Below are 12419 nucleotides of genomic sequence, written 5' to 3' on the forward strand. Positions count from 1 at the left end.
CCTTTAGCGCTTGAAGTGCACTAAAACAGCGGTTCTCAACAGGGGGTGCCGCGGAGATGCCTGGGAATGTTTCTTTAAAAATATAGAATGACAACTATTTAACTAAACAAATAGTCTATCTAGTGCTTCATGTGTATACAATAATTGCCTAATCTAATAACATGAACTAAAAAAGAAATCGATCAAAATGTCTTGCTCTGAAAATAGGGACATAGCTGCGCTTCACGCAGCTCTCATCTGACAAATCTCTTCTTATTCTTTTTTTTTTAAACTTACATTTTTATTAACATTTATAGACAAACAACACTTACACAAAAATGGATCCCATAACACAATATGAAAGAATGCAGTGAACATAAATGGTTACATGAATAGCATTGTTGGTTATATGTTTCCACTACAGTTGTTTTTCCAGGCACTTAATACAAAGACTGATTGTATACCGCCCTTGAACAGGTATAGACAAATTTAATACCTACTCAAACGGATTAGATACTGACTAAGGCAAATATGTATGGTATGGGTCCAGTGACCCTCCTTGAATTTCCTTCTCTTATCCTTCGCCCTTTCTATTTCTTTTATACTAAATTTCTCTTTGCCTTTTGATTCAGCCATTTACAAACCACATCTTCCTTGATTATTAATACAACATTGTTAAACAGACATAAATAATAAAGTACAAAAAATGTAATACAATTGTAATGCCCAAAAAAAATGAAAAATAAAATCAGAAAATACTAACTAAGTCAAAAGTGTGTGACATGGGTTCAGAGACCCTCCTTGAACCTCTTTCCTCCTTTACCCTTCGCCCTCTTGTGATGCATTTGGTTCTTCCTCTGTGATGTCGTTTTCGTTCCCCTTGTAATCCTCCCACTTTCCCCATCTTTCTCCAAATTTCTCTTCCTGTAACCTCAGCATGTGTGTTATCCTCTCCATATCCTGTATCTCCTCCACTATTCCTACCCATTGTGCTATTGTCGGTGGGTCTTCTTTGTACCACAGTCTTGTTATTGCTTTTCTGGCCGCTATCAACATTATCTTTATTAAATATTTGTCCCCCCCTTGTATCTCTTCTTATTCTATGGGGTCGCAACCACAGAAAGGCGCATACTGCCACCTACTGTTCTGACAAATCAACTTCACCAACTTAATGTCTGCGGGAGAGCAGTCGCATTCGTGTGACATCACGGGTCCTATGTCCGTTATCAACCAGGAAATGCCAAGCGGCTATTGGCAATCGTCGTCATCGAAAATTGATAATAATCACTAAATGCATTCAGTGCTGGATCTAATCAAATGGATTTATCGAGACACGTTATGGAAAGTTCAAGACCGGACCACACAGCTTCTGAAAAGTGCTAATTACACCCTTCCGACGGCGATGGTCTACTCACCAAGTGCAGAACAAGTGAGTGTATCAGCCGCTGTGTTATGATTATTATGATACAAAATGTGAATGAATGAATGAAAACTTTATTTAACAGATTGCAAAATGGGTACAATACAGTACGGCTCAATACACACAATTGTTAAGGGGAAACGTTGTTATTTCGCGGCCTGCCCATTTGATGTTCCCAAATCATATTCAGAAAGTATCACAGAGACTTCTATTGACCAAGGAATTAGTTATTATTAGTAAGACACAACATTTCCGTAGCAATTGACCACCAGACTCTTTCTCTTAAGGCATTAACTGGGTTAATTAATATAAATGTTATATTGTAACTGTCTAGTTACACATTGGTTCAGAAACATGTATGTTCCAGGCTGCAATTAAAACTTTGAATCTGAGAGAGCTCTGGCCAGCGAAGCCGGCGAGCGATTATTATTGGTTTTTAATGACAAACCAATTACATAATCCTATCCAACATATGTGTAAAGGCACACACAACATATTCCAGTTAACGGTATATATTTTTTAATGATGGTGTAATCAATACTTCCATGCGTATAAATTGCGTTCGCAACCTCCATGTTTTGGGGCTATTCATCAGAAAACTCGGATCCGGGATTCGGCTCCCATCCGTCGGGCAACAACTGTGGGTTTTCAGCCTCTCTCTCTGGAGCTTAACGGAGTTTCGACTCCTGGCTAGAGGAGCTTGTCGCGGCTCATGCGCATGCGCGCGCTCGGCCAATCAGAGAGGGGTCTGCAGAAATGGCCTCAACCAATCAGAGAGGGGTCTGCAGAAATGCGGCTACGAAATGTAGAGACGCGTCTAGTCTATGTAGATTGTGGGCGGGCATTAGCTACAATCACAGAGCCAATCACATCACTGTCTTCTACCCAGAGCCTGAATGACGTGACTCAGGCCTTCAAATCAGGATGGACTAATTTACTGGAGCAGGAAATGATCTGAGCTGAATCAGAGCAATCCGCCAATATGGTATTTAGACACTAAAACACATTGATACTAACTCCTATTACTATAATACAATGCTAGAGACTGAAAAATGACATTTATAGTACATGTCCCCTTTAAAGGTCAACCTCCACGTTGTATTTTTGTTCAATAAACAATGTGGACTAGGCCAACAGTGGCTTTCATGAAGAAGGGGAAAAAAAGTATTGAAATTGACCCAGTTTTAGTGTTTTTATCAAACATTTTGTCTGCCCAACACAATCACCACGCACGTGCATATTTTAATTAATGGTTCATAACGTGCGTGTGTAATCGTCACAACAGGTGCAGGACAACAGGGGGCTCACCAGGGGGCGCTGAGAGTCACACAGCTAGTGGCAGGCAGAGAGCCTTGCTACCATAGATATATGCTTGCTACTACTAGCCGATCACTCCGTGATTATAGCCATCCATCCATCTCTAAAGCTAACCACTATTTGTAAAAGCCACAACCACGTTACCATATTTGTAATAATGTAAATCATTGTGTCGTTGTACACATATTGTGTTTATAACGTTAGTAGATAACATAGCTTAGCTTGGTAGCTATTGTGCTAACAACATATCCCGACATCCGGCTCGCTGGCCGGCATGAACGGCCGACCCAAAATGGTTCTCTCCTCTCTGTACACCCCGACCCGTCCCCACGGGTGCCCTGCCGGGGGGGCCCATGGACGCGACGGCGGCGGCAGCCGCAGGGTGCCCGAGCCCGCAAAGGCTAGTGTTACATGATAGCTATGAGCTAACTAGCGCTGCGGGCTCCGGCGCCCCGCGGCCGCCGCCGCCGTCGAGTCCACAAGCTCCTCCGCGGGGACGGGGGCACACAAAAAGGAGAGAACCACCCGCAGGGACGGCGGGCTATAGGCTAACGTCAGTGAGTGTAGTGGTCCCAACTGCGTGTAGCAGGGACGGCGGAGATATAGGCTAACTGTGATGCACCGAGTGAGCCACCATTGATCTAGTACTATGACCCGGACGGACATAAGGCATACGTTTCCTGAAGTGACGTCACGGCCGTGCTAGGTGCTAGCGTCTGATAAGCTTTTAGATTCGGCTCATTAATATGCACCTGTTGTCCTGTTGACCTGTTGTGACGTCGGCGTTTGATAAGCTTTTTTGATTCGCGCGTGCATGTTATTCGTGCGTGGACCTTTTTAACTCTTTCAGAGTGGCATTTCCGGTGTCAAATGGAAAAAAATAAATAATGAAATTATATACCAATGATGTAAACTACCCATAATTGATCAGTAGGGTTTAACCTGGAGGTTGGGCTTTAAGTTTAAAGTGACGTCAGCGATCTACGGTTGTACTCGACGGACAAAAGGGAATGTGTGTGTGACGTGTGTGAAATTTGTACAGTAGGTCCCAGTGAGCATTGCAATCAGTGTGTACTGTGTATTTACACTATCCTAATGTTGCTTTGTTGGTTAAAAAAAATAATAAGCAATTTAAATCAGAATATGTTCCATTCCATGTCTGACTATTTCTGAATCTATTGACCATTTCAAGGAATGTTTGGTTACTATCTGGCTTCTAGCCTTCTACTCAACTTATTGTGAATCAGCTGATATGGTTTTGGCTAGACTATACTCAATAAATAGAATTGCATTATTTACAATATAAAAATATAAAATGCCTTTTTTTCATTAGCGAAAACTAGACAAAAATCATCAGTTTTCTGCCACTAAATCTAGACAAAAACAAAAAAAGACAAAATCGAGACTAAGGGTGTGTTCACATCTGAAAGTTCGGACTTTCCGTGGATAGTCCGGACTTTCTGGTGGACCAAATGTGAAAATGATACATTGTTTGCTTTTGGTCTGCGTTCACACTACCCTGTTTGGTGCGGATCTAATTTGTAAACAAAGGACATGCTGTCGCCAAGTCGTTCATCTATTGGACTAGCACTCAAACGTAAACAGTTGCCGCCAGCGTATTGACACACCTCGCCCACACGCCGACTGTTTAGATTTAATTTGTCTAGCTGTCAGTCACTCTCATGCCTGGTTGCTATGCTTGTTGCTAGCCTGTCACAAGTGACGTATTAACATTTGCGGGTTTAGCGCGCGAGGGAAAGAGCCTTCACCTCGTCATTACCCCACGTTGATCCTCGACTCATTGCTGTCTTTTTTTATTTTTATTTTTTGCCGCTGTGAGATACAGACAAGGCTGCTAATGTGAGGATGAAGTTATTAGGTGGAGTTGCGCCTGCGCGCTCTTTGGGGAAGAGTTGGGTCGCGACTCGCGCGACTGCTCATTCATCTAGAGAGACAGAGAGGAAGAGAGACTGTCCGCGCGCGGCGCCAGTCTAGAGAGACAGAGAGAGAGAGAGAGAAAGAGCGAGAGAGAGAGAGGCAGAGAGAGAGAGAGGCAGAGAGAGAGAGAGAGAGAGAGAGAGAGAGAGAGAGAGAGAGAGAGAGAGAGAGAGAGAGAGGAAGAGAGAGACTGTCCGCGCGCCTGTCATTCATTTGAGTTGGGTTGCAACGTGCGCGCAAGCTGTCACTTGGCGCTGTCAAATTGGGTCGCGCGACCGCCGCCACTAGGCACCTGTCACTCATTTGCTCTAGATTAGATACTATATAAAGTTTGTTTTGCGTTCACACCAACAGCAAACGAACCATGGTCCACTTTGAAACGAACCGAGTCCCAACTTTTCAAGAGGACCATGGTTCGGTTGTTTGGTCCTCATTATAGTTCGGTTTGCGTTCATACCTGTACAAACCAAACGGACTATCGATCTAAAGGGACCATGGTCCACTTAAAGTGGACCAAACAGGGTAGGTGTGAACGCGCCCTAACACTGACTACGGGTGTTTTCACACCTGTAGTTCGTTTGCTTTGTTCCGATTCAGGGACTATTATGATACAATTGTTGCACTTGATTCTTAGTTTGTTTGTGTTCACACGGCTGTGTTCACACGGACCAAAACAAACGCACGCGCAAGCAAACTATCACCCCCCCCCCCAACCCTGAATCTCCGCGTTACATTGAAATCGGGGAGGAGAGAGCGGGGGAGCAAATGAATGAATGTGGATGAGAGCTGTTGTGAAGGATCAGATTAAACCGAATATATATATTTATTTATGGATATATATTTAATAGTATTTGTATATCGTTTGATATCCCTTGTATATTCCTTGTACATATACACGGAATATCCCTTTATTCTACTACAGCCCATAATAGTTCATTCTCTTATTGGACAAAAGGACCAGGCGCCAGGGACAAGCCCCTGGCGTTCAAGTTCAAAGGTACCGACGAGACATGCCCTTACTAGCCCCAGCTCCGCGCAGGTATACGGCTACCGAAAGCAGAGCGGCACTACTTGTCCACCGTGCATATAAATATGGCGCAAGAAATGTAGAATTCCTCTTAGTCCTTTACCCTTCTACCCAACTAAGTAACAAGACGTGAAGCCTCACCCCACGATACCGCGTGCGGTGTAGTACGGCCTGTTTGGCCTTAGAATAGCAGTGAGACCTCGTGCGAATTAATAGCTGAATTGCCAGAGTTTGGCACCGTATTTCTATTAAGTAATAATAGTCTATTATGTATGGTGCATCGTGCGGTTAGAGTTCTAAAGTGAGCAGCACCCCCATCGCTTCCTCGCGTTATCTAGAGTCTTAACCAGGTTGGGCAGACCACACGTGGTGCTTTCATCCGAGGAGTTCTAGGCGAGGACGAGTGGACCTGCACATTGGATTACCTACCCCGACGACTGCTGAGCCCTATACGGCATGGAATATCTATTTGCTTTGGTGCTTTGATTTGTGGAGCGGATAATCGCCAACACCGGTGAGTGTTGGATTTACCCCGAGAGGAGCCAAGGTGAGACGGCGCTCAGACCAGACTGAGGTCGCCTCGCTTCTTCTTCGTTGTGGACCGACAGCTACAGCTACAGCTATCGTCTACAAGAGAGCCCAAGTGTATTCATCTGTGGATCAAGGTTCTACGGGCACTGTGTTCTGTACCTGAACTCTCCCTAGAAATCGTTGACCAGACGGGATACAGCTGACGGCTCTCCTACCCCCCCTACTGGCTTACAACCGGCAGGACCCTTTACAGTATATCCCGCTATAATCATTAAGTGCCATCGTTATAATTCCCTAAGAGCCAGGTTGTATACTTGCTTCCTGCGTAACCAGAGATTGGACATTCAGTGTTGATTTGCATACGAGTACTCATTTGCCTTACAAGTGCATTCAAATCATAAATGTAATAAGTAACTATTATATGTACCCTTTGCTATATATTAAATATTTGACTATTACCTTTGTGTGGACCTGATTTCATATGTGGGAAAGTGTTCATCATACTTAGATATCGTGTACTGTATGGCCAGTAATTAAAGTACATAAAGCGGTAGTGGTTTAATGATACCATACTTATCAATACAGTCAGGGAATTGTACCCCTCAGTTACAAGAGCCGTGATGTAAGTGGTTGCCGATACGGCTGTGGGGGTGCTAGAGACATGATCGAATAGTCTTTTATGCGCCTCAATCTCCTGAACACGGCGGGGGGCCATTCCTAATCGATCAGAACTAAATCGGCAGCGAAAAAGCCCATTTTAAAGCACCTATTATTACCCATGCACATGCACAGAGTGCCCATGGAGTCTGGAGACGCGAGATGACGCACGAATGAATGTGGACTGTTCCATCAGAGGGGGGAGCTTCGGTTGCCAGTGTCCTTTCAGCCGACCAGGATAATGAAACAATGATCCAACTAAATGGCCAGAAGCGTCTTATGGCGACATCTACAATTACCTCATTGAGTCTCCAGGTAGACTAATGTTTATATTTAAGTGCAGCGGTCTGTAGCCACTCACATTACCACCGAAGCTCCCCGATGGAACAGTCCACATTCATTCTCTCGGTGAGAGAGAGAGGGAGAGAGAGAGTCAGTGAGAGGGAGAGAGAGAGAGGAGGTGTTGTCTCGCACGGTGCTGCTGTTGCAGCGTCACTACAGTCACTGACGAATGTGATCGATCGTCTGCCCAAATATCAACGAGGCAGTGTACCGAGTCATCGCTGCTCCACGTTGACCCACGGCTCACTATTATTATTATTGTGTCGGTTTGCTAAATCGATTGCATTCTCACAGCATACGAGTCGCGTCGGGTTCGTTTGGAAGTGCGCCGAGACCACCCTCTCTAGGTGGTCTCGGTCCGCTTGTTTTGTTCCGCAACAGAATGTGATTGCTGTGTTCATATATGCCCAACTGAACCGAAATAGCGGGTAAACGCTCCAGGTTTCGGATCAACAGCTCCAAACGAGCCAGGTGTGAAAACGCCCTAAGACTAAAATGCTCAGACCTGTAGTTGACTAAAACTGACTAAACTAAAAATTAACACTTCTGGCCAGTACCACTTAATGTAAAACAAATTCAAACTGCCCCTTTAAAGTTGCAATCTGGAATTTATGTGATTTTGACTTGTAGATGTAAAATGTGCTTATTGGATGTGCTTACGTAGTCCATCATAAGTCAATATAGAGGGTTTTTTATCCCTCAAAAGGGAGTAAAACAAGTTTTACAGGCTCAAACGTCATGTAAAACACATTTACCGTCAAATCCGTGTATCAAAGCCTCAGATGATTACTTCAGAATGTGTAAAAGAACACGTGCCATAATGATTTAGCAGAGCCTTAGGCAAACACACTGGAAACAGCAACTCTGCACAGATATTGACCAAGTTTGGATTTCAGAATTGACTACTTCAAAAATTGTGTCATAAATCCTAGGATATTTTAGATAAAACAATTAGGGGCTAGTTATTTGTTATTCAAATATTTTCTAAAATATCACCCTAGGGTTGATGTCACTTTTTTTCCCCTTATTTTTTAATAGTAAATCTGTGTGTAAATCAGAAAGCGGTGTTGTATCACACAGTGTGTTCAGACAGCCATATCTGCAATTACATGCTCGGCCACAGCTCTACTGCTTTAGACATGTGTTGTTCCGCAGCATTGCCACAGTAAATAAAGCCTGTAGTGGGGCGACAGTGTTTCAACAGAGGGCGTCTTGCTACAATAACAGATTAAGCCTTTAATCCGACATCAACACGCATCTTATCTGAAAGTAGCCATGTCCTTCACACAAGGCAAATCAGGGAAAACAACCGTCTTGTACGACAATCCCTGTTGAACAATGACTCAAGTGTCCTCCGGTTGGGATGAGACTCGTTTGGTTAGTTTGTTTGCCGGTTGGTTTGTGTGCTTGTTTACCAGGCTATGTTTGTTGACGCGACTTCGCCGGGGACCTTCTCCCGCCTCATGCTCCGTCTCAGGTACCCAGACACCTGCCTGGAGGCATGACTCCACCCCTGAGAGAGAGAGAGAGAGAGAGAGAGAGAGAGAGAGAGAGAGAGAGAGAGAGAGAGAGAAACACTGTTAGTATAACTGTGTGTGTGTGTGTGTGAGATAGAGAGAGAGAGGGAGAGATAGAGAGGGAGAGAGTTAGGGGAGAGAGAAACACTGTTAGTATAACTGTGTGTGTGTGTGTGTGTGTGTGTGTGTGTGTGTGTGTGTGTGTGTGTGTGTGTGTGTGTGTGTGTGTGTGTGTGTGTGTGTGTGTGTGTGTGTGTGTGTGTGTGATTGATTGAACATTTTATTACCAGATTGCAGAATGGGTACAATACAGTACAGCTCAATACACACAATTGTTAACACTTTCAGCGCCTTTGATTAACATTGATTTACCCCGTTGAATGCCACCATCCACTTCAATGTTAGCGCTAAAAACGCCTAATCTATGTTTTAAATTATGGCTATGTGTCTAATCTGCCCGTCGCTTATCAATGACTCGTTTGCAGTCAACATTGTCGAAGCAGACTCGCTATAGACGCGAGCTGAAAAATCGATTCTCTTATTTCCTCATCAGCGATCACAGCCAAACTTAACCCCCAACTGCTCCAGTGGAGTTGCTCAGTGGCCAATGGTGTCAGACTGTGGTTGTACTGGGCAGCTCCCAGGTATGAATGGAACTGTGTGAATGTGAAGCAGGGCATAGCTGAAAAATAGCATCTGTGCTCAGCGAACCTACCCTGGGTAAATAAAGGTTAAACAAACACATAGGGCAAACGCTGAGATCTCAGCGAATACAACTCTGATTATCCCAAGACTGGTAAAATAGATTCCTTACCTCAGATCAGATGTTCTCCAAAAAGATTATTCCAATTCCTGATCGCCATTCCAAATATCGATCACGCTTATTGATTGATTATTGGCTGCTGTAAATATATATTCCAGGCTGATTTCCGTCCCGTGAGCAGATTGCTCTTGAGCAGACTGCTCGCCAGCACAAGGCTCCCCCCAGAGATCTACAGATCCCAGGTCAGTCTAAGCGACTGATCTGCAGTTACACAGGGATAGACGATAGGGGGCGCTTTTTTCCAATCTGAGCTCCTGTAGGGGCTGGTGTATCAACGGGAGACTCGGTTGATGAAATATGAATTCAGATCGCTAATAAAAAAATAAAACGATATTTGTCGTCGTGGGCACTCAATGGAGGGGCTGATAAAATTAGATATGTCGTCCGAGGCACTGAAAGGGTTAAGGGGATGCAGACCAGAGAAAGACCTTCGTCTTGTTTACATCAGGGTCCCCCATTTTCAATTCATAACATTTATGACATACACAACAAACAGATATACAGTACTGTTACATCCAGACATTTATGACATACAAGAGAGAGAGAGAGAGCGAGACACTGTTAGTATAACTGTGTGTGTGTGTGAGAGAGAGAGAGAGAGAGAGAGAGATAGGGGATAGGAGAGAAACACTTAGTATAACTGTGTGTGTGTGTGTGTGTGTGTGTGTGTGTGTGTGTGTGTGTGTGTGTGTGTGTGTGTGTGTGTGTGTGTGTGTGTGTGTGTGTGTGTGTGTGTGAGAGAGAGATAGAGAGATAGGAGAGAAACACTGTTAGTATAACTGTGTGTGTGAGAGAGAGAGATAAACACTGTTAGTATAACTGTGTGTGTGTGTGTGTGTGTGTGTGTGTGTGTGTGTGTGTGTGTGTGTGTGTGTGTGTGTGTGTGTGTGAGAGAGAGATAGAGAGATAGGAGAGAAACACTGTTAGTATAACTGTGTGTGTGAGAGAGAGAGATAAACACTGTTAGTATAACTGTGTGTGTGTGTGTGTGTGTGTGTGTGTGTGTGTGTGTGTGTGTGTGTGTGTGTGTGTGTGTGTGTGTGTGTGTGAGAGAGAGATAGAGAGATAGGAGAGAAACACTGTTAGTATAACTGTGTGTGTGAGAGAGAGAGATAAACACTGTTAGTATAACTGTGTGTGTGTGAGAGAGAGAGAGAGAGATAGGGGAGAGGAGAAACACTGTTAGTATAACTGTGAGAGAAAAAAAGAGAGGTAGGACTAGAGAGAGAGACACAGTAAGTGTGTCGAGTGCAGAGTTGGCTTCTATGTGTGCCGCGGCAGCATGTTGACCATCAAGACGGACCACAGCGCCATGCAGTTAATGACTCCTGCTTGAAGTACGGCAGGTTTTCAGGGGAGTTCGAGCTTCTTTTGGTCACCTTCCTGAGCTTTGTGCATAGCTACTCCGACCGGAGCTGCGTGGCGGCAAGCTGTGTCTCGTATTACGTCTCGGAGAGAGAAAGTAAAGTGCAACTTTCTCTCTAAACCTCTGAGAAGACTGCGTTTGAGAGGCGGGCAAAAAAAAATAACAAGACGGAAAAGAGAAGCACGTGACGACGGTGCAAATCCCTGCTTTCACCGATAAAATAGTCTGTGGGACACAGCAGAGCTTCAGACTGAGGCTGAGCCACCGGTGTTTTTCTGTAAGCGCTTTATTATCCATCCGTCATGAAAACAACATCCAAGCCGCCACATTGTGAAACCTGCACATTGAGCTGGTGGAACTAGATTCCCTCCGAACAACGAGGGCGAAATAACTGCCGTGTTCTAAACAGAAATGGACATGCGTTATCAGAAAGAGCCTCGGCCTGGATTTGAACTGCACAATAGATGCATTATTAAGCGTAGTGTTCTGCGCTTCGCTGTTTTTATTTGTCAGACCAAAATACAGGACACTTTATAATGAAATGCTTGTTTCTTATGAGCCCCTGAGAGTGTGCTACATACCGACGAAGCCCACAGAGGCGGCCGGACAGTGCGGTGCCATTTTGCATAATACTACAAACAAAATTACGGCAGCAGACTGTAAATTTTTTTTAAATGCTAGGGAGAACAAAATGTGTTTTAAGATGAGACTTGAACACTGGGAGCGTTGGGGCCAGCCTAATGTGGGGGGGCAAGTCGTTCCACAGTTTGGGGGCTGCAAACGCAAATGCACGATCCCCCCTGTTTTTTTGCCTGGATTTAGGGACAAGATGGAGGATGATGAATGATATTCAACCACAGTAAAAGTAGACTGGCCCCACGGAGTCACCTCTCTTCGGAATGGACTGCATTCATATAGCGATTTTATCCAAAGCGCTTTAAATTGTACGCATCACGTTCACACCGACGGCGGCGGACGACCGTGCACCCTGCTCATCGGGAGCAGTTAGCGGTGAATTGTCTTTGCTCAAGGACACTTCGACACGCTGCCCAGGAGGAGCGGGACTCAAACTGGGAACCTTTTTTTTTACGATTACCAGACGAGCGCTCTACCTCCCGTCACCCCGCCACCTTCACTTCAGAACCCCCAGTTTCTGTTTCCTACACAGCGCTCCCTTTACACGATATTGGGATGTTAGCTGATTAAGGCTAACAATGTGCTCAATGCCCGGTTGTGATGATGATATACACACACACACAATCACACACCAGTCTCCATAACACTGATGGGGTGCAATTAGTGCTCCCTGTCCCCTTTAATTACAGCGTTCAGCTGGAGAGGCCCTGAAAGGCCTTGGTCAGAGAGTGGCAGATATTGGGGTTAATCCAGCTCCTGCTGTGGACCAAAGGTCTGTCCCGTTAGTCCGGCGCTAAGTGGCTATTATTATTATCTGCTAATGAGGGGGGGGGGGGGGTCAGGCAATTACACCGATATTCAGCCCA

General features: G+C 44.7%; 1 protein-coding gene across 1 annotated transcript in view; it reads right to left on the reverse strand.

Annotated features, from left to right (window-relative positions):
* bard1 (BRCA1 associated RING domain 1) overlaps window positions 1-12419 on the reverse strand; it is a 129554-nt gene that overhangs the window by 10477 nt on the left and 106658 nt on the right. The window contains exon 10 of the mRNA XM_084311649.1: window positions 8627-8724. Coding sequence (XP_084167775.1) covers window positions 8627-8724 — 98 coding nt within the window. The remainder of the gene's footprint in view (window positions 1-8626; window positions 8725-12419) is intronic.

Source organism: Notolepis coatsorum (assembly GCF_963971535.1).
Source record: "Notolepis coatsorum genome assembly, chromosome: 3".
Lineage (NCBI taxonomy): Eukaryota > Metazoa > Chordata > Actinopteri > Aulopiformes > Paralepididae > Notolepis > Notolepis coatsorum.